At 53.0% G+C, this 27,377-nt stretch overlaps 1 protein-coding gene across 2 annotated transcripts in view; it reads right to left on the bottom strand.

Moving 5' to 3' along the window:
• Inpp5a (inositol polyphosphate-5-phosphatase A) overlaps nucleotides 1-27,377 on the bottom strand; it is a 193,654-nt gene that overhangs the window by 51,526 nt on the left and 114,751 nt on the right. For both annotated transcript variants that reach the window (XM_070011461.1, XM_070011462.1), the window contains exons 5-7: nucleotides 17,114-17,177; nucleotides 9,258-9,361; nucleotides 1,100-1,152 (exon numbers count right to left, since the gene is read on the bottom strand). In XM_070011461.1, coding sequence (XP_069867562.1) covers nucleotides 1,100-1,152; nucleotides 9,258-9,361; nucleotides 17,114-17,177 — 221 coding nt within the window. The remainder of the gene's footprint in view (nucleotides 1-1,099; nucleotides 1,153-9,257; nucleotides 9,362-17,113; nucleotides 17,178-27,377) is intronic.

The raw sequence follows: 27,377 nt of genomic DNA, 5'->3' as shown, positions 1-27,377 counted from the left end.
AGAACATGAGAATACACCTTCCCTGTCCGAACCTCCCGGGAGCCCATGCTCCTTCTCAGTGCACCACAGCTGGAGCTCCAACACGGCATGGAGAGGAGCAGGTGGGCCATCTTTACTCTGAGCACATGCCTGAGAAGAGCCTCAGCAGATGGGCCTAAGGCTGGAATCTGGTGTGTGTCAGCCTTTTCCACACCCTTCAGAGACCCTCTGCATCTCCCGGTTGTCATAGGTGCACCACCTTCAATAAGGCCTACCACTGCCCCCAAGAGGCTCACAGCCCCCTCTCCAGGACAATGGTACTCAACATTGCCCCTTCTCACAGTGACTGCAGCCCCCTCCTCCCTGTGGTCACCAGCAGTTTGTGAGCCAACAATCCACACCCTGGGCGTCCTGCGCATGTCCTGAGACCAAGAGCACAGGCAGAAGAGGCCGCCCCCCTCTGCATTGGACACCCAGGACTGTAGCTTCATCCTGACATCTCTGCCTCCCTCTCCCTCCTCTCTTCTCTGGGCTGTGTCCTGAGCAGCCCCTAGAGGCTTGGGCCAGAGTCTCAGCTGAGCCACGGAGAAACTAGAGTCTCTGTGGTCTGTTGTAGAGCAATCAACCCTTGGGTCGTGAAGCTTCAGAGAAGTCCCTGGGAGGAAAATAGAAAGAAAGTGTATGGGGACCCCACTCCTGGAGGAGGGGAGGGTTGTGCAGGTCACCAGGCGGTGGAAGGCCCAGCAGGAAGCCAGGGGTGTGGATACTGTATACATCTGCAGACTCTAACTTGCATTAGACCCAGACGCCTCCTGGCAGCTTGCTTGTCCATGGGCTCTGGCACACGGAGCCCATGCCTGAGGAGGGCCCAGAGTGTCCCTTGTCTATGGCCATTTGTGCCGGTGCAGGACCGCCTGCCTACATATAGGAGACGGGTCACCACACTCCACGTCATACCAGGTCACCTCCAAGCCCAAACCAGTCAGGTGGCTGGGGTCCCCATCCAAAATGAGCACGGCCTTCAGTGGCACATTCAAAACCCACAGGCAAGACCCAGCAGAGGGTCAGAGGCTGCTCTGGAAGCCATAAAGCAGAGACAGAGTGAGGTCTTATAACATACCAGTCAGCAATACACCACCGCGTCCGGATGAAGCCTTTTCTTGACCACTTGCACTGAAAAATCAAAATCACACAGTGAGCAGCAAGAAGTGAACTGGGAAGACCACACGGCCCTCTGTGCTGGACCGGATGGGGAGCTTTCCACGCCACAGTCCCACCCACCTTCCAGCACCAGGCACTCATGGGGGACCAGGACCCCAGAGAAGCCACCCTGCTGGCCACGAGTTGGCCTGACCAAGAGAGTGACAGATGTCTGATGTGGAAGGCCCCACAGTGCCACGGTGTGTGGACACGGGAGACCCCACAGTGCCACGGTGTGTGGACACGGGAGGCCCCAGTGTGTGGACACGGGAGGCCCCACAGTGCCACGGTGTGTGGACACGGGAGACCCCAGCAGGCCATGGTGTGTGGACACGGGAGGACCCAGCTGGCCACGGTGTGTGGACACGGGAGACCCCAGCAGGCCACGGTGTGTGGACACGGGAGACCCCACTGCAGTGCCACGGTGTGTGGACACGGGAAACCCCAGCAGGCCACAGTGTGTGGACACGGGAGGCCCCAGCTGGCCACGGTGTGTGGACACGGGAGACCCCAGCAGGCCACGGTGTGTGGACACGGGAGGACCCAGCTGGCCACGGTGTGTGGACACGGGAGACCCCAGCTGGCCACGGTGTGTAGACACAGGAGGCCCCAGCTGGCCACGGTGTGTGGACACGGGAGACCCCAGCTGGCCACGGTGTGTGGACACGGGAGACCCCAGCAGGCCACAGTGTCTGGACACAGGAGGCCCACTGCAGTGCCACGGTGTGTGGACACGGGAGACCCCAGCAGGCCACGGTGTGTGGACACGGGAGGACCCAGCTGGCCACGGTGTGTGGACACGGGAGACCCCAGCAGGCCACGGTGTGTAGACACAGGAGGCCCCAGCTGGCCACGGTGTGTGGACACGGGAAACCCCAGCTGGCCACGGTGTGTAGACACAGGAGGCCCCAGCTGGCCACGGTGTGTGGACACGGGAAACCCCAGCTGGCCACGGTGTGTAGACACAGGAGGCCCCACTGCAGTGCCACGGTGTGTGGACACGGGAGACCCCAGCTGGCCACGGTATGTGGACTTGGGAGGTGCTAGCAGGCCACGGTGTGTGGATCCTGCCTCTCAATGGGGCGTGTGCTGTGGTCTGATGCCGAATCCCTATACTGAAATTCAACCACCACTGTCATGTATGGAGGCTTGAGGCCTCTGAGGAGTGGCTGAGACCTGAGGTCCCTTCTCCTGAGGAGGGGGTGACTGTCTTTTATAAGATGACTGCTGTGTAAGGCTGTTTAACAAAGGAGTCTGGTCCTTTCTGATTCCACTGGGGACACAGCGTTCCCCTGGAAGATACAGAAACAAGGTGTGATCATGGGAGAAGGCGGTGGCCTCACTGGACACTCAATCTGTAGGCACCAGATCTTGGACTCCCAGACTCTAGAACTATGGAAAATAAATAGCTTTGTAAATCACCCCACCTAAGGTGTTCCTGTAAGCCAGCTGCTAACAAGGAAGAGGCCAGGATGAAAACCCTGGTGTCTTCTTCTACAACACTCTCCCTGCCTGAAGACTCTCTGCTCTGGTCGAAGACTGGCGCTCATTTCCCACATTATCCTCTGCTAGTTTGGCTGTGCAGAGGAGGGCCGCCTGGGGTGAGGGGAGAGCTCCATAGGCTGAGGCCCACCGGGCCTGCCTGCCACACCCAGGCAGCATGTCTGCTGTGAGGGAGCAGCGGGGGGGGGGGGTCTCTGGCTCAGCCACCTTCTGAGGGGTTTCCTGCAGGAGCAGTGGACCTGTATCACTGGCATCGCACCCCAATTTCTGACCCCAAATCGAACGCATCCATGCTCTGCCTAGAACTCAATGTACAGTTATTAATAGCTTTAGACCAAAATGAATTGCTCTTCCCCTCAGTTTTCACATTTATGTAAATTGGGTAGATGGGTATCTTGAATGCATGCACACACATGTATCTTTAGACATTAACTTTCCATAGTAAAGGGGCATTATTTCAATATTAATTATTATAGACTGAATACATAAAACAGGAGATATCATGTTATATATATATATGTATGTAATTATATAAAATTATAGTTTTAGAATTCTAACTAGATTTGAGACTTCTCATTAAGGTGCAGATGAATCTCAGGAAATCCAAGTTAACATTGTCATAACCCAGTACATTAAGAAATACTGTAGAAAACATTCCCTGGAGCCACGTGGGAGCCACGCGCACCCTGCCACCATGAATGTCTGGGCTACATTTCCAGATGACTCGCGGTTGTGGGAAGCAAGCATATGCCTCTGCCATCTGACTGCCTCATGGCTGGCGAAGCTGGCGCCTGCCAAGACCTGGCCAGGGTGCGGGCCAGGCCTCCCACTCAGTCCAAGGACAGGGCTGCCCGTGCGGCCCTTATGCCCTCTGGGGACCTGCCCTCACCATGCCCTCAGCGCTGGCCTGCCCAAGACCACTAGCTCCATGAGAAAGGAGCAGAGCTGGAATGCACTTCCCAATTCTTAGGCCAGAGCTTCCTCCTGTGACTGAGCACTCAGGGCAGATACTGGTGGTGGCAAGGTGCCTTCCTGATGGGAAGCCCTTCCGTGTGGATCCCTCAACAACCCCACTGGCAAAGCACCTGTGCACACCCGTGCAGATACCCAATACACTCTGATGCCAAGTTACCCATGCACACAGGCATCGCTCTGACAAAATGCGTGACATGCCATGCGGGTGCCAACACACACTGATGCTGTGGTTCCCATGCACAGGGGCACCGCTAACAAAACACATGTACACACCATGGGGGTACCCGACACATACTGATGCCGAGGTACCCCCGCCACGGGCACCACTGATGAAATGTGTGTGCGCCCATGCCAGTGCCAACACATAGAGAAGTCCCTGTGTGTGCAGCACCGAGTGCTCATGCAGCACCGGGAGGGTCAGCACAGGAGGCCGGGCGAGTGTGGCAGAGGACAATGAAGGCTGAGTTCAGCCCCTCAAGAAGCCCAGGGGTCCCCAGCTGTAGGTATCAACATTGGGCAGGGTGAGTGTGGGTGGGGTTAGGGCTCCTCAATGTCTGATGGATCTCTTCCAATCAGCCATGTTGTAGAACTTTCTAGTCACTAATCACCTTCCAACTCCTCAGAGCAGTCAGAAGAGTGCCGCATTTGTGGGGCGGCTCTTTGAGGGTCACACCACAGAAATGAAAAGCATACAGCCTGGCCAGGAGGGCACACCGCTCTCACCCCCTGTGGTCTCTGCTCGGTCCCCATTAATGAGGTTCCTTGAGCCGGCAGATGGATTGCAAACACAGGCAGCTTCATCTACTAAAAAGACAGCATAAATCGCGGTGGAGAAAAGAAGGGCTGCGGAGGGTACAGCCAGCGGCCGTGCCGCGGAAGGCCTGCTCAGAGCATTAGTGGAATTAATTCATCTTTCATGACGCTAGCGGCAGGGCCTGTGATCTATGGTAACAACCAATTTCTCACCACGGGCAAGGGGAAAAAAATGACTCACCCCGATCGACTACACAAATCTGCTTTTTAAAAATGGCCTCGCATTATCTGGAGTGCTGCTCCCTGAGGCGTCATCTGAAATTCATACTGAGCCAAAAGCACCCATAAATCAGGGGAGAAAGTTTTGTTAGTTTTAGATGCACAGGCCAGTAATTATTTGGAATTGCATTATGCCTCCATCACGGTAATTACATTTAGATTATCCTTAAGTGATGGTAATAAAAGAAAGAGAGATCAGTCTTCCACTAATTCCCTCCCCCAAAATGCACTCCAATGCAGTGGAGGTTGCAGGGAGACTCAGGAGGCGGTGGGAGGCTTAGGAGGCTGCAGGAGGCAGAGGAGGTGGTGGGAAGCTCAGGAAGCTACAGAGGTGCTCAGGAGCCTGAGGAGGCTGGGGAGGCTGAGGAGGCTCAGGAGGCTGGGGAGGCTGAGGAGGCTCAGGGGGCTGGGGAGGCTGAGGAGGCTCAGGGGGCTGGGGAGGCTCAGGGGGCTATGGGAGGCAGGGGGAGGCTGAGGAGGCTGGGGAGGCTGAGGAGGCTCAGGGGGCTGTGGGAGGCTGAGGAGGCTCAGGGGGCTGTGGGAGGCAGTGGGAGGCTGAGGAGGCTGGGGAGGCTGAGGAGGCTCAGGAGGCTGGGGAGGCTCAGGAGGCTCAGGGGGCTGTGGGAGGCAGCGGGAGGCTCAGGAGGCTGGGGAGGCTGGGGAGGCTCAGGAGGCTGGGGAGGCTGAGGAGGCTCAGGGGGCTGTGGGAGGCAGTGGGAGGCTCAGGAAGCTGGGGAGGCTCAGGAGGCTCAGGGGGCTGTGGGAGGCAGTGGGAAGCTCAGGAGGTGATAGGAGGCTCAGGAGGTGGTGGGAGGCTGAGGAGGCTGGGGAGGCTGAGGAGGCTCAGGAGGCTGTGGGAGGTAGTAGGAGGCTCAGGAGGCTGGGGAGGCTGAGAAGGCTCAGGGGGCTGTGGGAGGCTGGGGAGGCTGTGGGAGGCTCAGGAGGCTGGGGAGGCTGAGAAGGCTCAGGGGGCTGGGGAGGCTGGGGAGGCTGAGGAGGCTCAGGAGGCTGGGGAGGCTGAGGAAGCTCAGGGGGCTGGGGAGGCATGGGGAGCTGAGGTGGTGGTGGGAGGCTTGTGAACCCAGCCAGGGCCCTCCCAGGCTGTGGAGGCTCCACATGACCCGCACAGGGCAGGACCGGGTGCCAAGCCTCCTGTGACAGGCTTTGGGAGGTCTGGAGCTTTAAGAAAGTTAGATGTTTCCTGCTGTTTTCACCAGGTGAAAGGAAACCCATGACCCACCTGCCAAGCATGAGCCAGAGCATAAAAACTTGGGACTCAGCCAGCGTCCCTGACGACCCAGAAAGTATGTACACTGGCAAGGCCAGGCCCCGGTGCCATGGGGTCGGCTGACTGGCTGACCAGAAGGCTGTGGACAGCACCACACTGCTCACAGCATTGAGATAGGTGTCCACCAGACACCCAGGGCAGAAGCCCAGAGCCTTCCCTTCCTGTGAGTCCAGCATCTCCTCTGCCTGCAGACATGACAACACGGCCTCAGAGCCAGGTCCAAGGAGTGCGAAGGGCCTGGATCTGAGCAGGACTGCCTTTCCTGTGGAAGCAGATGGGCCTCATGCTCTGCCCCAAACCACTGCCGCACAGCCAGGCCCCAGACCTCACTGGCTCTACGGTGCCGTAACAAGGGGGAAGTCCTGTGGCTGGGGGAGCCCCAAGGAGTAAGGAGACCTCAGAGGAGCCACAGCCTCGAGGACTGTGGGGGACGAAAGGCACCAGGAACCCACAGGCGTCTGTGGGCCGGCTGTGAGGCTCTAAAGGACGCCTACCCCAGCGGGCCACCCCTCGTGGCACCTGCTGTCCCAGCCTCCCCTTTTCCTCTTCCTACTCAGGACACAGGACACTGTGCTAAGACATTGGCAGAGAGGCAGAGGCCATGGATGTGGCCAGTGCCCTTCCCCAAAGCCTAAGGCAAAGGTGAAGCCATGCTGTGAAGTGGGGACATGGAACACCAGGAAGGCCATAGGGCTCCTATGGATGGAGGCCACGGAGGGGCTGCTGTGGATGGAGGCCATGGAGGCTCCTGTGGATGGAGGCCACGGAGGGGCTGCTGTGTGTGGATGGAGGCCACGGAGGGGCTGCTGTGGATGGAGGCCACGGAGGGGCTGCTGTGGATGGAGGCCACGGAGGGGCCTGTGGATGGAGGCCATGGGGCTGTTGTGGATGGAGGCCATGGAGGCTCCTGTGGATGGAGGCCATGGGGCTGTTGTGGATGGAGGCCATGGGGCTGTTGTGGATGGAGGCCACGGAGGGGCCTGTGGATGGAGGCCATGGGGCTGTTGTGGATGGAGGCCATGGGGCTGTTGTGGATGGAGGCCATGGAGGGGCTGCTGTGGATGGAGGCCTCGGAGGGGCCTGTGGATGGAGGCCACCTACTAAGTTCAGGAAGTGAAAAACAACCACAGAGACAGCCTATGGAACAGTGTATGAACTGTGTAATGCAGTAGTATTGACGTTTCGACTCAGAACTGTGCACTTGCTAGACAGGTGTTCTACCACGTAAGCCACATGCCCTGCCCTTTTTGCTTCAGTTATTTTTCAGACAGGGTCTCCTGCTTTTATGCCCTGGCAGCCTCCTGATGATCCTCCTAACTACCCCTCCACTGGGGGAGTGGTATACCACCACAAGTGGCTGGCGGTCTTGCTAACTTTTTGCACAGGCTGGCCTCAAACTACAATCATCTTAATCTCCATCTCCCCAGTGACTGGGACTACAGCATAAACCATCATTCCAGCCTCCTCATGGGACCTGTAAGCACATGATTACAGGCCCATCCATGCACTGCACAGATACATACAGCTGCTGTCCTCAGGAGAAGACCCCACTGAGGAAGGCGTCAGGAAGGACAGGAGCGTGGCCTGCGGTGACTCAGGAGAAGACCCCCCTGAGGAGTGCAGGTTGTGTGCCCAGCTGTGGTTGTTATCAATCTGGATGGGGCCACGGTATCTATTTTTGATTCATCACACTCTTCTCAGCATTGGAGATAGGCTGAAGGGTATTTGAAGGAAAATCCTGTGCTCAGTACTACTGGCACACCCTGTAATCCTAGCTACCCAGGAGGTTGAGATCTGAGGACTGATGTTTGAAGCCAACCTGAGGAGAAAAGTCCATGAGACTCTTATTTCCAAGTAACTAGTAAAAAGCCAGAGCGGAGATATGGCTCAAGTGGCAGCATGCCAGACTGAGAGAAAAAGCCAAGCTAGAATGTGAGTCCCTGAGTTCAAGCCCCAGTACTGGCACACACACAATAAAGGAGAAAGTTGCAAAGAAGGATACTAGACTTGCTTGGGAATCAAACACTATCTTACCCTGGAAACATCACACATACAACTGCTTATGACCATGTCCAGCGCTGCCTCCTTCAGTCCACCCCTGTGGACTGGGGACCTGTCCTACAAGGAGTATCTCAAAACTATAAAGAGGGCAGTTGCTAGCCAGCCCTGGCTTCTTGGTCATGCCTGGCGCCTCTCCGAGCACCGTCGTTCCTACCTAGGCTAAGCCTGCTGTGGTTGTTCTGAGACAGGAGCTGGGATGGCCAGCCCTGAAGAGGCCTCCCCAAGAGCTAGGCCAGTCTGCAGTGGACAGGTCACAAACAGGCTCTGAATCCAGCTTCTTGGCCCATAGATTCTTAAGGACTTTGCTGCCCCCAGGGTCCTGCCATAGAGCCTGCCACATAGGGTTTTCATGACACATGGGGGTTGTGGCTGTACAAAAGCTCTGAAACTTTCCAACCTGGCAGAAGAGGAGACCACAGTGTAGGCCTGAGATGGCTGGGACAGAAGGCCAGCCTGCTGACACCGCATCCTTGGCCTGGGGACGATAGATGAGGAAGTCGAGCCACAGGTGACAAGTGCACCCATCCTTCATGCAGACAGCCATAAGCCCTTACTCAAAGTGCGGGTTATAAAGCAAGTTAATAACCTGGTGGCCTTGCTGAGAATCAGCTCTGAACAAGCCCCGCACTGGGCTATGCAGGCCCCATGTGGAGAGGGAGCCAAAAGCAATCCTTCTTGGGGGATAGCATGCCAATGAGCCTAGATGCAGTCCCTACATGATGGTGCGGGCAGAGCATGCACGAACAGGAGATGGTGCTCAGTTCCTCCCCTTCAGTGCTGGAAATGCTTCTGTGATTTTTAGCCGATGGGTGTGAGCACCAGCAAGATCATACGGCTCACGAGGCTCCCAGGTGGGTGGCTATGAAGGCATCTGAATTCAATCACACACAAGTGCGTGTGCAGGCAGCAGCCCTCCACACCAAGTGAAAAGGAATGCACACAGTGCTGCACAGGCGGCTGGCTGCCCTCTCCAGCTCCAGGAGAGCGGGAAGACACCAACCTGTGACCTCTGGGAAGGCTCCCTTGGACGGAAGAAGGGATCTGAGGATTGGCTACCTGGCATAGGTTTGTAGGGCTGCCCAGATGAGCCCACGGGAAGACGAGGTTTGGAACTTCTGGGGGAGAGGCCTTGGAGCACAGCCGCCCCAGGAACAGTGTTCCACAGCCCTATGCACTTTGGGTATCAAACAGTGGGTCACAGCCCCCCTGAACTCCGCACCTCGGGGAAGTAGTCCTGTGGGAACTTCTCCTTCTCAAGCATCGGCGTGCTCTCCAGGGTATCTGAGTAGATCTCCTTGCCAGTGACTTTCTTATACTTCTTGGCTGGAAAAGACCAGAAGGATGACATGAATAACCTCATCACTACGCCCCATCCAATCAGCTACTCACTACAGGGAGCATGCCCCCATGGAGCAGCCTGAGGAGGCAAGGGAGGCCCCCGTCAGGACAGTGGACAGGGGGCCGGCTCTGAGGCCCCAGGCAGTGGACAGGGGGCCGGCTCTGAGGCCCCAGGCGGTGGACAGGGGGCCGGCTCTGAGGACCCCGGCGGTGGACAGGGGGCCGGCTCTGAGGACCCCGGCAGTGGACAGTGGACAGGGGGCCGGCTCTGAGGACCCCGGCGGTGGACAGGGGGCCGGCTGTGAGGCCCCAGGCGGTGGACAGGGGGCCGGCTCTGAGGACCCCGGCGGTGGACAGGGGGCCGGCTGTGAGGCCCCAGGCGGTGGACAGGGGGCCGGCTCTGAGCAGCTGCTCCAGGGATGTGTGTGGCTCTCATAAATTCTGGTTCCGCGACCTAGAATCTGACACTCTACTTCATTATCCCCTAAGAGCGTCCAGCCTGCAGATTTACAGGGGCTAATTGGCACCCTCTTCGAGAGCCATGAACATATTGAAGAGGGCTGTGGAATTACCACTCGCTCAGACCGCCACATGAATTTATTTAATAACATTGATCTCCTCTTTGCACACAGACAACATCACTCATACTCCAAGGAAGTTTTTAGTGTGAGGTGGAGAGGGACATGGGCAGGCGCTCTTCGGCCTTGCTCTGCCAGCTGACACCCAGACTTTCCTGGAGGCCCCAGGCCACCACACGGAGGGTATCTGAGGACAGGGACTGGCCTCAGGTCTGTCCCTCTGGACAGTGGTGTGTGACAGTGAACATGACCTTCATTCCTAGAAGCCTCCAGGGCTTGGTGACAGGAAGCTTCTGGTCCCTGCGGTGAGGGTGCAAGGTGCGTGGGCCTGGGGTCACTGCAGTAGCAGAGGTCCAGCCCAGATGTCCCTGGATCTGCTCCCCCAGCTCCAGCCCAGGACCCAATGCTCCTCCCGGGGCCAAGAACAACTGCCCTGGGGTGAATCACTGGTTGTCAAGTAGATTCTTGGAGGACAGCTTTGGACAAGCAGCAGTGGTGTCTCCAGGATTCCATGGGACATCTTCATCACTGGGAGCAGCTAGGACCTGCAGGGCCCAGTGCGCTGTCCACCACCGACAGAGGTAGACACAGCACTGTCCACCAACACACAGGCAGAAAGAGTGCTGTCCACCACAGACACAGGCAGACACAGTGCTTTCCACCAAAGACACAGTTGGACACAGTGCTGTCTACCAAAGACACAAGCAGACAGAGTGCTGTCCACCACAGACACAGGCAGACACAGTGCTGTTCACCAAAGACACAGGCAGACAAAGCATCGAGGCAGACAGAAGCTGAGAAACAGGCAAAACCTTCCTCCTGCCATACCACAGACTTCACTACTGCTACACACAGATGTCACTTCTGTCACACTCAGACGTCACTTCTGTCACACTCAGACGTCACTTCTGTCACACACAGACGTCACTTCTGTCACACTCAGACGTCACTTCTGTCACACACAGACGTCACTTCTGTCACACACAGACCACTTCTGTCACAGACGTCACTACTGCTACACAGACACCACTTCTGTCACACTCAGACGTCACTACTGCTACACACAGATGTCACTTCTGTCACACAGATGTCACTTCTGTCACACTCAGACGTCACTTCTGTCACACTCAGACGTCATTTCTGTCACAGACGTCATTTCTGTCAGACGTCACTACTACACAGACGTCACTTCTGTCACACAGACTTCACTACTGCTACACACACAGACGCCACTTCTGTCACACACAGACGTCACTTCTGTCACACAGACTTCACTACTGCTACACACACAGACGCCACTTCTGTCACACACAGACGTCACTTCTGTCACACTCAGACGTCACTACTGCTACACACAGACGTCACTTCTGTCACACAGATGTCACTTCTGTCACACTCAGACGTCACTTCTGTCACACTCAGACGTCACTTCTGTCACACTCAGACGTCACTTCTGTCACACACAGACACCACTTCTGTCACAGACGTCACTACTGCTACACAGACACCACTTCTGTCACACTCAGACGTCACTACTGCTACACACAGACGTCACTTCTGTCACACAGACGTCACTTCTGTCACACAGACGTCACTTCTGTCACACTCAGACACCACTTCTGTCACAGACGTCACTACTGCTACACAGACATCACTTCTGTCACACTCAGACGTCACTTCTGTCACACACAGACGTCACTTCTGTCACACTCAGACGTCACTTCTGTCACACTCAGACGTCACTTCTGTCACACACAGACGTCACTTCTGTCACAGACGTCACTTCTGTCACACAGACGTCACTTCTGTCACACACAGACGTCACTTCTGTCACACAGACGTCGCTTCTGTCACACACAGACGTCACTTCTGTCACACTCAGACGTCACTTCTGTCACACTCAGATGTCACTTCTGTCACACAGACATCGCTTCTGTCACACACAGACATCGCTTCTGTCACATCACAGACATCGCTTCTTGTGGGGAGCCGGGGCGAACGCAATTAGACTCCGCCCACTCCCTTCCAGCGTTGAGGTAAACAACTCCATATTAGGCGGTGCTTGGCGGGACAGTGAGTCCTGGGCTTTGCGCATGCGCGAGCCACGTAGAGTCCCCAGCCAATCCCGTGGCACTTGGTGACGGTGAAAGGCAGACGACCAATGATAGGACGACACGTGTTCCTGTTCCCTATATAAGCGGCCATGTTTTCTGTGCACGCTCTCTCGCGCCCAAGCTCTCCTACAACTAAGAAGGCTCTCCAATAAAGTGTGATCTGAGAAGACTCCTGGTGTGGTGGTCGTTTTTCCTCGCTGGTCGAGAAGGCGTTCCCCACAGCTTCTGTCACACACAGACGTCACTTCTGCCACACTCAGATGTCACTTCTGTCACACACAGACATCGCTTCTGTCACATCACATGTCACTTTTCTGTTCTTTTTTTAATACGTATCTTTTATTGTAAAGATGCTGTACAGAGGGGTTACAGTTAAATGAGTAGGGTAATGAGTACATTTTCTACCGAGCATTGTTACCCCCTCCTTTGTTTTCCCGTACCATCCCTTCCCTCCCCATCTCCCCAACTCCCCCACTCCCTGAAGTTGTAAAGTTCGTTTTCAACACAGTGTCTTGTACATCTCATTGTTACAATGGGTCAGCCTGTATCCTAATTTCAGCATTTTGTTATTTCCCTTCCTCTCCCCAAATTAGAAAAGATGCAGGGCACTGGAATCAACTACAGTGAAAACTGGGGTTATACCATGGGGGAAGAACATACAAAAGAACAAAAAAAAATCACCTAGTATATTATAAGTACATTAAAAACAACGCAAGAAAAATAAAACCTCATGTCCCTATCTTGGGGTTCATTTCACTTAGCATCGTCTTATTGGTCATATGGGCATAGCTTTTGACCTTTTCTGCTTGACTCAGACATATACTAGTTATTGCAAATAAGAAAAACCATAAGACCTATGTTTCTTTGGGCCTGGCTTACTTCACTTAATATAATTTTTACCAAGTCTTTCCATTTCCTAACAAATGGGGCAATGTCGTTCTTTCTGATGGAGGCACAGAATTCCATTGTGTATTTATACCACATTTTCTTGATCCATTCATCTACTGAGGGGCATCTGGGTTGCTTCCATATCTTAGCTATGGTAAATAATGCTGCAATAAACATAGCTGTGCTGGTAGCTTTAGTGTGGTCTTGTGATCATTTGGGTAAATGCCCAAAAGTGGGATTGCTGGGTCATACGGGAGCTCTATATGGAGTCTTTTGAGGAACCTCCATACCACTTTCCACAGTGGTTGAACAAGTTTACACTCCTACCAACAATGCAGTAGGGTTCCCTTCTGGCCACATCTCCTCCAGCATCTGTTGTGATTAGAGTTCTTGATTATAGCCATTCTAACTGGGGTGAGAGGAATTTCAATGTTGTCTTGATTTTCATTTCTTTTTTGGCTAGAGAGGTTGAGCATTTTTTCATGTGTCTATTGGCCATTCTTATTTCCTCTTTGGAGAGGTCTCTCTTTAAGTCTTTAGCCCACTTATTAATCAGGCAGTTGTTTCTTTGAAGATTTGTTGTTGGGGGATTTAATTTTGGGGGTTCTAAGTACATTTTAGATATGAGACCCTTGTCTGTTGTATGGCTAGTGAAGATCTTCTCCCAATCTTTCTATAGCTAGCTATGTCCTTTGCCGTGCAGGAGCTCTGCAGCTTCGTGCAATCCCATCTGTCCAACCTTCTTTGATTTGTTGCACAGACATCACTTCTGCTGCACACAGAGGCCACTTCTGTTAGAGCTTCCGCGGTTGCAGGCCTGTATCAGCAAAGGTCTTTCTAACGTCACACCAGACTCCGCTTCTATCGCATTGCAGTCACATGACAGTTACAGCCCAGCTCCCTTCAACTGCATCCCAAACCTTCCTTTATTCCGTCACAGACCCTCCTTCTGCTTTGTACAGCCAGGCTGTTCTGTTGCACATCTGCCCTCTCTGCAGGTTCTCCGATGTCTGAACAACCACTGGCACTGCTCTACTTCGCTTTCCTCTTCTCGCTCTCTTTCTGCATTAGTGCCCGTGGTACTGCAATCAGCCATTTTAAGCTCCCATGTCTGTCCTATCTGAGTCTGGGCTGAAGGGCTGGTCTGGCTCTCTGTGTGCAATGTTTACCTTCTAGCATGTTGACTTTGCTGTTGATGGCAGAACATGAGCTGGTAAGAGAAGCTGAGGTGGAGGCCTTTGGCGTGCGGTCTCATATTGTGCTGGCCAGTCTCGGGCAACGGCTGTGTGCTGTGGGTGAGGTGCCGGGCCTGCAACTTTCTTTTACTGTTCCTGTCTTCTCTGCTGTCAGTGGACTTCCTGTGAGAGATCTTCTTACACTCTGTGTGAGCAAAGAAAGTCTCAGTCCTCCTGCAGGCCTGTGCTCCCAGCCATGACCTCCACACAAGTGTCTTCGACTCCCATCACGGGAGAGGAGAGCCAGAGAACGGCCCTCTGGGCTGCGTGGTTCCAGCGGTGTAGCTCCCGGGGGCAGGAGGGGGGACAGGCCCCGTAAAGGAGGGGGCGCCCCACCCTGACCAGGAGGGCAGGGCCCGGCTCCTGGGGAGAAACTCACACGCAGGCATCTCAGAGTTCTCTTCAAAGCTGGCGCTTTCTACCCTCCTGTCCACTGAGCCTCAGCTGTGGCTCTGGGGACACGCTGCTCCTGGGGTGTATGACCCTGTGGCCACCTGCCTACTCAGGACGGTGGCTGCTCCACAGCCCAAATCTCTTTAGGGTCTCAAAGGGGCTCTGCCCTCAGCCCATTCAGCGTGGTTCTGTGAGAACGGGAGCCAGGCATTCAAACTCCTCACGATGGACCAAAACTGGAAGTCCTCCTTGCTTGTTATATGTACCTTTGCAGAGTCCTTAATTTTGCGACAAGTTTCTTGGTTTAAAATTCAGGAAATTACTTTAAGAGTTTGTTCAAACTGCTTATAAATTATTGCCCTGCCATAAGCACATTCAAGCCAGAAGAGTGATGCTGTGAGTCACAGGGACAAACGTGCCCCATTCCAAGAGCCCAGTGACACATCTGTGAAAGGGTCAGCAGCACCAGGCACCAGCCAGGCTGCTGTGAGCATGTTGGAACCAACACAGATTCAGCCAGGCCTCTGTGAAAGTGTTGGAACCAACACAGAATCAGAAACAGGTGCTGAGCACACGTTGCCCACCAGCCCACTTCTGCGGCATAGACAACATGAAGTTCCCTGGTAAGATTTCCTGGAGTTTCATGTGTATCTCAACTGGTAAGGTTTGCTGGAGCTCTATATGGATCTAAATTGCTGTTCTAAACAGATGATGGCCTACTCAGTTACTTCGACTCATTTCACTTAGCAGTAAAATATATATGTGCAGTTTCTTTAAAAGGAGAAAGTGTGCCATGTGCCAGTGGCTCATGCTTATAATCCTAGTTACTCCGGAGGCTGAGTTCCGAGGATCAAAGTTTGAAGCCAACCTGGACAAGAAACTCTGTGAGACTCTTATGTCCAAAAAATTACCAAAAAGCCAGAAGTGGAGCTGTGGCTCAAGTGGTACAGCACTAGCCTTGAGAAGAAAAAAACACAAAAAACAAAAAGCAAAAAACCTGAGGGACAGTGCCTAGGCCCTGAGTAGAAGGCCCTAGACCCTCACAAAAAAGGGAAGTTCTGCAGATTCAGATCCCCCTTCTGATATTCAAATTTATTTTTAATTATTTATCTTTAAGTAGTTGTACAAAGGAGTTACCATTCACCAAAGAAGTCTGTGTCTACAGTGCATCTCCATCAACGTCACCCTTCTCAACCTTCGCACCAACTCCTCCATCTCTCACTTTTCTTAACTTGGTAGAAGTGGCATTGATTTTTTTTGGGGGGGGGTCCAGTCATGGGGCCTGAACTCTGGGCCTGGGCGCTGTCCCTAAGCTCTTCAGCTCAAGGCTAGCGCTCTACCACTTGAGCCACAGCGCCACTTCCGGCTTTTTTCTTTTTGCTTATGTGGTGCTGAGGAATCGAACCCAGGGCCTCAGGCATGCAAGGCAAGCGCTCTACCACTGAGCCACCTTCCCTGCCCGAGGCATTGATTTTTTTTACTTCTATGGAACTACAGAAGAGCGGCTCCAGAAATCTCATGAGGATCCAGCTAACGGTCTCACATCTACAGAGCCGTGGGATCTAACCGTCTCACGTCTACAGAGCCGTGGGATCTAACCGTCTCACGTCTACAGAGCCGTAGATCCAGCTAACAGTGCCACAGAGGAGCACAGAGGAGCCACAGAGCAGTGGCTCCAGGCACGTCACTCCAGCCACAATCCTCAGTGTAGATGCTGGGTGCTGGTACTGCATATCTGAAGAACCCTCAGCCAAGAGGCAGGGGAGTCACAGTCCTGGCCAGGAACTTCTCTCCCTGTGATAGAATCTTTGCTCAAGCAAAGCAGAGGAGATGCCCCAAGCTTCCTGAGGGGCCATGAGCAAAAGGACAGACTGGAGCCAGCTAACAATTAGTTACCTCTCACCGTTATTACAACTCTTAAGACACTTCAACATGATGTGATCTGGCCCTGTACTAACATGGAGTTCAGGACAGTTCACATATAGTAGGAGAGAAGGTATCCAATGGTCAGCAAACACACCCATGTCCCATAGTCAGACAGGGCTCACAAGGAAGTCCCTCCCACCTGGAGAGCAAATATCCCTGAGACGCAAGGTGGACACGTTGAGCAGAGGTTGTGTCAGAAGGGGTGTCTGGGATGGTGGACAGGTTGTCTCTGACAAATGGCAAACATATCAGTGGCCATTACACAAGGGCTGGCGTTTTCCACCTGCACACTTTTGTCTACTTCTGTGTTTGACATACACAAGCCACTGGTTCTGCTTCAATTCTTCTTCACATTGTTCCATGGGAACACAGAAAACTACTCCCTTCTCCATAGCCCCTACAGAAGAGCTGGCGTGTGGTGCAGGAGGGCGGGTGGGCTGGGACCAGAGCACAAGTCCACGTTGGAGAAGCTAGCAACCAAGTCTTCACAGGCATCCCTGGCTAGTGACTGCTCCCAAAGGACATCAAACCTTGACACCCAAGCCCTCTCTGGAAGACAGGATGACACCAAGGCAGACCCCAGAAGATGAGGTAGAGTCTTACCTTTAAAGTCAAACTGGTAGATGTTTTTTAGGGATTCGTGAAGAAAGTAAAAGCTTCCTAGTGCCTGTAAGAGCAAAGACAAAGATGGATCAGAGGTGGTGCCAGAGTAACAACTTCATCCCCGAGGGAGGTCCGTGCGACCAAGCAGCTCTTTAACTGGAAAGTGGTGGAGCCGCTGTGGTGCGGCTACCAAGACGTGGCTGGCCTCAGAGCCTGCCAACATCCCACATCAAGTGCAGACCTGAGAAGGGACACATTTGGACCCACCTCTCCGGAGCGCTGGACCTCAGCTCCATCCCTGCCCAGGTCTGAGCGCGGCACAGCACTGCCCACAGCCTCCCCTCCTCTCTCTGTCCTGAACAGAGCTGCACCCTGCATCTGCACCTGGACACGAGGGGTGGTGGCGGCGGTGGGGGCGGTGGCTGCGTGGATGCTATGGGGGCAGGGCGGGGGTGGGGCAGCACAACGCTGATCTGAAACGCGGTGTAACGCCTGGGCATCACATGTGCATTCACGTGGACACATGTTTACATGTTCACGTGTATGTGCACTCACTGTCTTACAAACCGGGCGAGCCCCGTGAGGACCTGCGGGCCTCTGCAGCAGACTGCAGAAGTTACAAAAGTACATTTGCCGGAACCCTCTGGACTGGAGCCTGAAGGGATACTTTTGACCATCTGTAGATTATATGCTCGTAAAACCACTTAGCAAACAAGACCTACCCCAGTGGGACTCACCCAGGAGTGCAGAGGAGAAGCCAGTGAGTTGAACGTGGCTCTTCCTCTCCTTATGTGTGTCGGAGCCGGTGCCTCCCGGGGGCTGGGTGCAGGACAGCCCCGCCCTGCCTGTGGCACGGTGCCCTGGCACAGCCCTTGGCTCATGACTGCTGTGCTGCTCGCGGGTGAGCTCTCCCACAGGAAGGTGACGGTACAGTGGGCAGGGTAAAGAGCCAACCAGGGCCCAGAGACTCTGAGATGCTGGTGGGGACCCAGCCCAAGGCATCACACCCCTGTCTGTCAGCCAACCCTCAGCAAGCCCCGAACATTCTCCAACTCAGCCTCCTGCAGTTCATGGTCTTGAAGTGTAAGCCAAGCTCATGTCCCCAGAGGGACAGAGCTTCTGTGTGTGTGTGCGTGTGTGCATGCACGTGTGTGCACATATGTGTGTACGTGGAGGGGAGAGGGAGCTGAGAGCACAGAAGACTTTGAGGAAAAATCTTTATGGGCAACTTGATATCAGAGGATATTTTGGTTTCACAGTTGATGTTGAGGTCTGACAACGGTTCTGTCGTCTTGCAGGGGAGCAGTCAGGATGACCCCAGAGGGTTGGAATGGAGCATCACACACCATAGGTCGGTCAGGTGTAAAGTGTGTGGTTTCTTTTTTACCCACTTTCATTGGAGTTCACTACACCAAATCTGCCTGGGAAACACTGAGCCTCTCCAGCAACCATGTCCCTCTCCCCTAGCCCTCAGATGTTTTTATCTCCACATTCTTGTAACATACCCCTTCTTAGGGAACAAGAGGTGAGCAAAGTCAGCATCGTAGTTTATTCCATTGTAAGTGGACATTTTACAAAAGCCATCACAACAAACTGATGGGGAGCTGAGGGACAGTCATACTGTTGGGTCTAAGCAATAAGAAGTGGCCAAGACTGGCTATCCCACCCCACCAGTCAGAGCACTGCGTTTTCTCCTCTCCAGCATGATTAGAGGGCTTTCTTTTTTGTCTTTATTTTTTAAAAAATTTATTGTAAAGGTGATGTACAGGAGTTCCAGTTATATAACTGACTCACCGGTTTATTGTAAAGGTGATGTACAGGGGTTCCAGTTATATAAGTGACTCTAGTTTATTGTAAGGGTGATGTACAGGGGTTCCAGTTATATAAGTGACTCACTGGTTTATTGTAAAGGTGATGTACAGGGGTTACAGTTATATAAGTGACTCCCTGGTTTATTGTAAGGGTGATGTACAGGGGTTCCAGTTATATAAGTGACTCACCGGTTTATTGTAAGGGTGATGTACAGGGGTTACAGTTATATAAGTGACTCCCTGGTTTATTGTAAAGGTGATGTACAGGGGTTACAGTTATATAAGTGACTCCCTGGTTTATTGTAAGGGTGATGTACAGGGGTTACAGTTATATAAGTGACTCACTGGTTTATTGTAAAGGTGATATACAGGGGTTACAGTTATGTAAGTGACTCCCTGGTTTATTGTAAAGGTGATGTACAGGGGTTACAGTTATGTAAGTGACTCCCTGGTTTATTGTAAAGGTGATGTACAGGGGTTACAGTTATATAAGTGACTCTAGTTTATTGTAAAGGTGATGTACAGGGGTTACAGTTATATAAGTGACTCACTGGTTTATTGTAAAGGTGATGTACAGGGGTTACAGTTATGTAAGTGACTCACTGGTTTATTGTAAGGGTGATGTACAGGGGTTACAGTTATATAAGTGACTCTAGTTTATTGTAAAGGTGATGTACAGGGGTTACAGTTATGTAAGTGACTCCCTGGTTTATTGTAAGGGTGATGTACAGGGGTTACAGTTATATAAGTGACTCACTGGTTTATTGTAAAGGTGATGTACAGGGGTTACAGTTATATAAGTGACTCACTGGTTTATTGTAAAGGTGATGTACAGGGGTTACAGTTATATAAGTGACTCCCTGGTTTATTGTAAAGGTGATGTACAGGGGTTACAGTTATATAAGTGACTCCCTGGTTTATTGTAAGGGTGATGTACAGGGGTTACAGTTATGTAAGTGACTCACTGGTTTTAAAGAACAAGACAAGTCTGGCTGTTGGGTGACCCAGCACCTAGACATCAAAGTCACCTCAGACTTGAAACTGGTTGAATGCTGCAATCTAACTTTGAGCTAGAAACTCAGATTTGCAACGTTTATTGTCAAAAGTAAACAGAAGAGGACATGATATTAATAATTTGCCCACATCCTGAGCTAATGCCACCAGCTAAGGATGGCCACAGCTAGCCAAGCGCACCTGGACTCCTGATAGACCCCTAACATCTGACAAAGACTAATAAGTCACTACATCAAACACCATTGACAATTATAGCAGAATAAGTCAGCCTTCCACTGTCTCAGAAAGAAAGCATGAATTTTCTAAAGGAGGCAGATGATCAGACGGACCTACACGCGTCTTTCCATAGCTGACCCATCCAATCTCACACTTAAAATAATGTTTAGTGATGTAGGCAATGCTGAACTTAACTGCCTATGGAATTTAGAAGGAAGCTCACTTGAACAGTTACAGACAGAGGTGAAGTGCTGGCATGGTCCCCGCACAGTGCTCAGTCTGGCCTCACTGCCCTGCTCTCCCACAGATATGGGGACAGCATCCAGGAGGCCAGGGCTACACTGGGCTTCCCAGGAACACATTCCTTGCTGGCCCATCCTTTAAGGAAGCAACAACATAGTGCAATTCTTCTGGAATACTGCCTGATTTTAAATACATTTTTCTAGTCATCAGAATACACAGACGGATTGCTAGCACAGGAGCCCCGCCTCCCGCCTTGCACTGATTGACTCCTCACACAGGAGCCCCGCCTCCCGCCTTGCACTGATTGACTCCTCACACAGGAGCCCCGCCTCCCGCCTTGCACTGATTGACTCCTCACACAGGAGCCCCGCCTCCCGCCTTGCACTGATTGACTCCTCACACAGGAGCCCCGCCTCCCGCCTTGCACTGATTGACTCCTCACACAGGAGCCCCGCCTCCCGCCTTGCACTGATTGACTCCTCACACAGGAGCCCCGCCTCCCGCCTTGCACTGATTGACTCCTCACACAGGAGCCCCGCCTCCCGCCTTGCACTGATTGACTCCTCACACAGGAGCCCCGCCTCCCGCCTTGCACTGATTGACTCCTCACACAGGAGCCCCGCCTCCCGCCTTGCACTGATTGACTCCTCACACAGGAGCCCCGCCTCCCGCCTTGCACTTGGGTGACCAGTCTTGGCTCGGGGGGTGTGCCACACTGCAGGTGCCGGGGCCAGATACCAGGCTAATCTCCACCCACTCCCCGCCCGTGCTGGCTACCCCAAGCCCAGCGGGGTGGGAGGGACTCTGCTCCTTTCTCTCTTCAATGGGATTCCTGTGCCTTACACTCACTCCAAATCCCACTGCTCAGCCTACTCTCCCACCAAGCCACTTCTGAGCTGTCAAGCCTAGTGTCCAGTCTCCACCGAGAATCCCACAGGGAGTTCCTCCCTCCCCTCCCATCCTTCCAGTCCACCCTCCCTCAAAGTCCTCCCTCCCGTCCCATCCTTCCAGCCCACCCTCCCTCTCAGCCTCCCAGCCCACTCTCCCTTGTGTCCTCAGTTCACCATATCTATCACCATTGCTGGGAGAGTCCAGAGCTTCCTGGTGGCCCTTGCCTATCTCTGTCCGTAGTCCAGGCCCTGACCATGTCTGGGGTCACCAGGGCCTCTAAGGCACACATCCCCTGTGCCTATTCCTTGTGGTGGGTTCAGAAAGATGCTGGATTGTGGGCGGAGGACCCTCGCCTGAAACCCACGTCTAACCTACAAACCAAGCAGCTGGCAGGACACACACTGAGGAACATCAAACATGAGGAAAGTTCAGTCATGGAAACAAGGCTCGTGTGCTGACCCCAGGGACTTCCATTACCTTAGGGCCAGCTGCTAACAGCTCCTCCCCTCTAAGAACAAACTTCATGCCAGCAGAGAGAGGACGGCAGGGTGCCACCCCTGGTGATAAGAACACAAGTCCCTGCCTGAATGCAGACAGGCATTTCAGCCTCAAGCCTAATCAGAGGCATATTCTACCTTCCCTCGCAATATTGAGAAATGAGGCCGGCCTGGTTCGTTGACTAAAGAACCATAGAACAGAGTCACAGAGACATGTCCATTGGTGATAGCTGCATGGCGTCATAGCTGGTGCACACATAAAAGGGACTTCTATACACACATGCACTTGAAAGTCCATGGACACAATGCATACATCACACACATGTGAACACACACATGCACGACACCTAAACACCACAGGCACAGGTATATGTACATATACACCTATGTTCACAACACACACACCACGTGTGCACATGAATGCACATGTGTGACACACAAACACAACAGACACAGGCATGCAGGTTCAGGACATACATGCGGGCATCATAAACATGAATGCACACATATGACACATCTAAATGCTACATGCACAGATATGCAAATATACATGTATTCACAACACATGTGCACCACACACATACAAATGCACACATGTGTGACCCATATAAATACTATAGACATATCCTTTGGAGAAGCTGGAGGTCCTGGGAGGTAAGCATAGGAATGCAGTAACTGTCCTCTAAAAACCCAGATGCTAACAGGAAAACAGACCAGCCAGACTCGAAATACTTCTAACATGGAAGACTACACAGCAAGGGGAACAAACAAGCCATTTGTGCCTACAAACATGAACAGTTTTCACACACACACACACACACACACACACACACACACACACACACACACACACAAATCAACCAGCCAAATAAAAAAGCTCCTAAAACTTCATACACCATGCCAAAAATAAGACAAAACAAAAGAAGCTCAAGCACATGACCAGAAGCACCGTGAGGCCAGTACTTCAAAAGGAATCACACGATGAGCACAGCATTAGAACAGCTGTGAGGGGGGCAGGGCGGGCATGGAGCGAGAGGTAGGTCCTCAGTCGAGAGAGATCCTAGGGTGCATGGGGACTTGGGAGGAGTTCACCACATTACATTAAAGATAAGAAAGGGAAGGCAGCCGGGAGCCAGTGGCTCACACCTGTCATCCTAGCTACTCAGGAGACTGAGATCTGAGGATTGCGGTTCAAAGCCAGCCTGGGCAGGAAAGTCTGGGAGACTCATCTCCAATACACAACTCAGAAAACTGCAAGTGGCATTGTTGTTCAGGTGGTAGAGCGCTAGCCTTGAGCTGAAGAGCTGAGGGACAGCGCCCAGGCCGAGTTCAAGCCCCAGGACCGGCCAAAAAAAGAAAGGGAAGGCAGAAGGGAATGAGTGAAAGGAGCCGCACCAGCCACAGGGACAGTGAGTGTGGCAGGGCCGAAGGGAGAAGGAGACGCCAGCTCAGCACCTGCATCCATCAGGGGGCAGAGAAGGGAGGCGGCCAGTCTCAGAGCCCCACCCACACCCACGTCAGACAGACAGGAGCCTGGCAGCCTGCTCTGTTCCATACAGTGCCACTGCCCTGCCCGCCTAGAGAGCCACCATCACAAATGGTGCTGGCAGAGCAAGCAGCACCAGGCCTCAACTTCCTCAGTTACCATGTCGCCCTCACCTTCTAGAATTTACCCTTCCCACTCTATTATAGTTCAGCTTATATCTCATGCTGCATAATACTCCACTACATAAAAACACTGCAATCTGTCTATTTCTCTAGAAGTCTTTCTAACTTTTTGACAATTACCTTCGATGCTACAATAAACATCTTTGCATGGGATTTCGGATTAGTGTGTGAAATATAACATGTGTGCATGTTTTAAGTGAGGATGCATTCATACAAAATGTACACAAAGAATCACCTTCAACACCTGTTCACCATGACAACCATGCCACCACCTACACTGTAGGGCAACACGCACTCTTCACTTCCTTGTGTACTCGTTACGCTACATCAGGTGGGCAGTCCCTTTATTTTTCAGCGCCTTGCTCCCTCCTTTTGGGTGCCAGGGGTGGAACCCAGAATTCATGCTTGCTAGGAAACTGACCACCTCTGCATTATACCCCTGGCGCCTGTCTCTCTCTCCTTTTTCCCCCCACCGCACCCACCCAAAGGAGGCCCAGGAGACGACAGGCCCAGGATGCCAGCAGCCGAGGAAGCAGGGATGGCTGGCCTGGGCACATTTGCTGAGACACTGAGAGTACAGAACAGTCAAATGCTCCAAGGGTTTTTCCCAGAGTGGCTGAGGGAGGGGGTAAGTACAGGGGAGCAGTGGCTGCAGAATGAGGAATCAGGGACACCCCACACACCCCGAGCTGGGAAGCCTGCACACAGGCACCTGGAGTCTGGAGTTTGGGGAATGTTTGGGCAAGAATGGAGAAGGCCGACATGTGAAACTGCAAGAATGCTGGGGGGGTGGGGGCTGAGGGCTGAGCTCTAGGACACTGCTGGATGAGAGGTGGAGCAATCAGGAGCACTTCCTCAAAACCCAGGGAGCTGGCTGGAGCTGACTTAAGCGACAGGTGATCGTGGCTCACTTCTGACTTCAAGTTGACCCAAGTAGCAAACTGCGGCAAACTGAGATTTGAAAGTGCTATGCCATAGCATGTGGCTGTAAAGCCACACCTGAAATGTGCAGGTTGGGAGGATCATTGTTTTAGGCCAGCCTGGGCAAAAAGCCAGTGAGACCCCAACCAGTAACCCTGGCATGAGCTCATGCCAGATCCCAACTACACAGCAAGTACAGGTGGGAGGATCTCAGTCCAGGACAAAAGGGTTAAACCAGCCTTGCGTTCTTGGCCTAAGCCCATCGTGATCATAATCCGTTTTTATACACTGTGGGATTTTTACTTGCTAATACCGTTGCCTAGGTTTCTGAACTGCTTCCATGTCTGCTTCTGCTCTTACCACCTGGACAGAATTGTTCTAAGACAACTCTTCAGTGATGCTCCAGTTACAAATCATTTCCTATGAGCTTGACTTTTTGGCTCCTTGCAGGGACTTTTGTTCTGGGCTTCAGGATATCCGCTTCCTCTCTAGAATCGCCACTTCTTCCCTTCCAAGTAACAAGGACACGCTGGGCCTGCACAGGGTGCCCTTTGAAGTCTTCCCCACTGTCTCCTCCCCCGTGGTCTAGCCAGCCTATGCAATGCTCAGGACTCTCTGCTGGTCCCCTGAAGGCAGCTCACAGGTCCTGGCAGGGATCAGGACACTCCGCTGGTCCCCTGAAGGCAGCTCACAGGTCCTGGCAGCTGCACATTGCTCTTTTGGCTCTCACAGAAATCCAGTCTTACCCAGCTCAGAACCATCCTATCCCTCTCTTGCTCCCGCGGAAGCTGCATCTCTTCAGACTCCCCCAGCACCTTCTCACTGCCATGCCCCTCCCTCAACATCTATTCTATCCACAGGTTTTGTGGTTCGTGGGTTCTAGGGCTCATGGGTTCTGACTCGTGAGTTTTATGGCTCACAGCTCCATTTCCAGCCTCCATTCTCTCCACTGCCAGTATCACCCATTGCCCAAATGACTCTGCTTCCTCTGCTCTCACTTCTTGTCTCTCCTCCACTGACAGGCTCCTGCCACGGCTCTCAAACCTGACCACTGAGCTTGTACAAGTGTCCCACCCCTCCAGCTCAGAGAGCCCCAGTCATATTGGCCACCTGGGCCCCGAAGATCCCAAGACTCCATGGGAATGCTGCCTCCTCTAAGCAGCTCCCCCTGACGGCTCCTGCAGAGGTTTCACAAGCCCACCACAACAGGCCCCTGCCTTGGATTTCCTGTCCGTCCATCTCCTTACGGGGAGAGGAAGCTTCTCCAGGGCAGGGCTTGCTGAGTCCCAGCTCAGCTCACACAGGGATTTGGTGACCCTGGTCAAAAAGAAGAGATGCACAGCATGCTGGACAAGAGTTCTGGGCCTAGTGTGCAGGAAACTATTTGTGAGGCTTTGTGATACAACTTCAAAGAACAGCCTCAGGGAGAGATTATGATCACAAAAATGCTACTTTTCTGACCATATCACAAAGGCAAGCCCTGGCTTTAAATCAATCTAACAGATTGAATAATAAATCAAAGCAAAGGTACCATCACATTCATTAGATTATAAACAATAATAAATGAAACAAAGCTTTTCTTTAAATCAATGTAGAGCTTTATTGATCTTCCTCTGTATAATAAACTCATGGACAACCAACCTAATTGGATGACAGGGCATTATTACCCATTTCCCCAGCATTACCTGGGTGGCATGCAGGGAAGGCTTCAGCCACATGTCTCTGTCACCAAGAAGCGCCATGGCCAGCATGCATGCCTTTACAAAGTGCTGCCCTTCCCATTTCAGTTCCTGGGGCAAGACCGGAGTTGACGGCACAGGCGGCCCGCTGCCTGACCTCAGCGCCCAGCCCCTCTCCAGGCTGGCTGCAGGCCCAAGCGAGCTCACGTAATCTCATTCCATCTCCCATCCAAGAGCCGACATTACAAGTTAATTAAATTGGTTGTCCACTGTATTCATCCACTTACAAAGTTAATGATATTCTGTCCCTGAATTAAAGAGCGTTTTATAAAGCGGGCACATGGGAGCTGGCGTGTTGTACATGGGGTGCTGAACCCTGTCACAGCTCCTGGTTGTTGCGTCCCCAATTAGGCAGCCCAGAAGGGCAGGGTCCTGTCTGCCACAGCAAAGCAAGAGGCACCCCGACAGCGAGGGTAAACACCACGCACAGCAGCTACTTCATATCTCATGTTGGACCACGATAAAGTTCCACCAGATTGGCGGGCCTGTGAACATTTCCTATTACTTAGTACAGAGCAGCCAAAATATAATGAGACAGCTGAAGATAGGCTTTGGAAAGAGGCATGTGATGTGGGGATATGAGGAGTAGGGGATAATCCCAGGCTCCCAAAGGCCGCTGGGCCTGCCCAGATGAGCCACAGTACCAGTGTGACAGACACCCACCCTTCTAAGAGATCACTGCACCTTCTCTGGGCCACATGCTGCCCCAGGGCCTGAGATATACCCGTGACCAATAGCCAGGCACCGGAATGGCAGAAGACAATGTAGGCACAGGGGTATCAAGATGGCCCTGAGGTTTTGCCTGCACAGTTGCAGCGCCTGCCAACCTCCCCTGGGATGAGGAGGGCACTGAGACCTCCAGCCCAGATAGGCTGAGGCAGGGAGATAGCCAGGGTTCTTAAACCTAGCAGGGAGACTCCAGGCCTCTGGGTTCACAAACCGGTAGTACTCAGAGGCCTGGAATGCTGACCTTTCCACAAGGATCTAGAGCCAGAGGACAGGACAGGCAAGGACTGAACCTAGCTCCACCATTAGAGAGAGGCTCAGGGTAGGCGAGGCCACTGTCATGCACACAGGAGTGGTGGAGAAAAGAAGGAGTGGTGGAGGAAAGAGATGGTTGGGGGGACCAGAGGGAGTCAGAGGGAAAGAAGAGGGGGTGGGGGTCCAGGGAACAAGAGGTGGGTGTGGGGACTAGGGGAGTCAGGGGTGGTTGGGAAGAAGAGGAATCAAGGGCAGGTGGTAACCTGGACCTGAGGGGTGACCA

Source organism: Dipodomys merriami, unplaced genomic scaffold, assembly GCF_024711535.1.
Source record: "Dipodomys merriami isolate MVZ:Mamm:240054 unplaced genomic scaffold, mDipMer1.0.p SCAF_82, whole genome shotgun sequence".
NCBI lineage: Eukaryota > Metazoa > Chordata > Mammalia > Rodentia > Heteromyidae > Dipodomys > Dipodomys merriami.
Note: the sequence above shows the minus strand (reverse complement) of the source record. Positions and strands in the feature narration are given on the sequence as shown.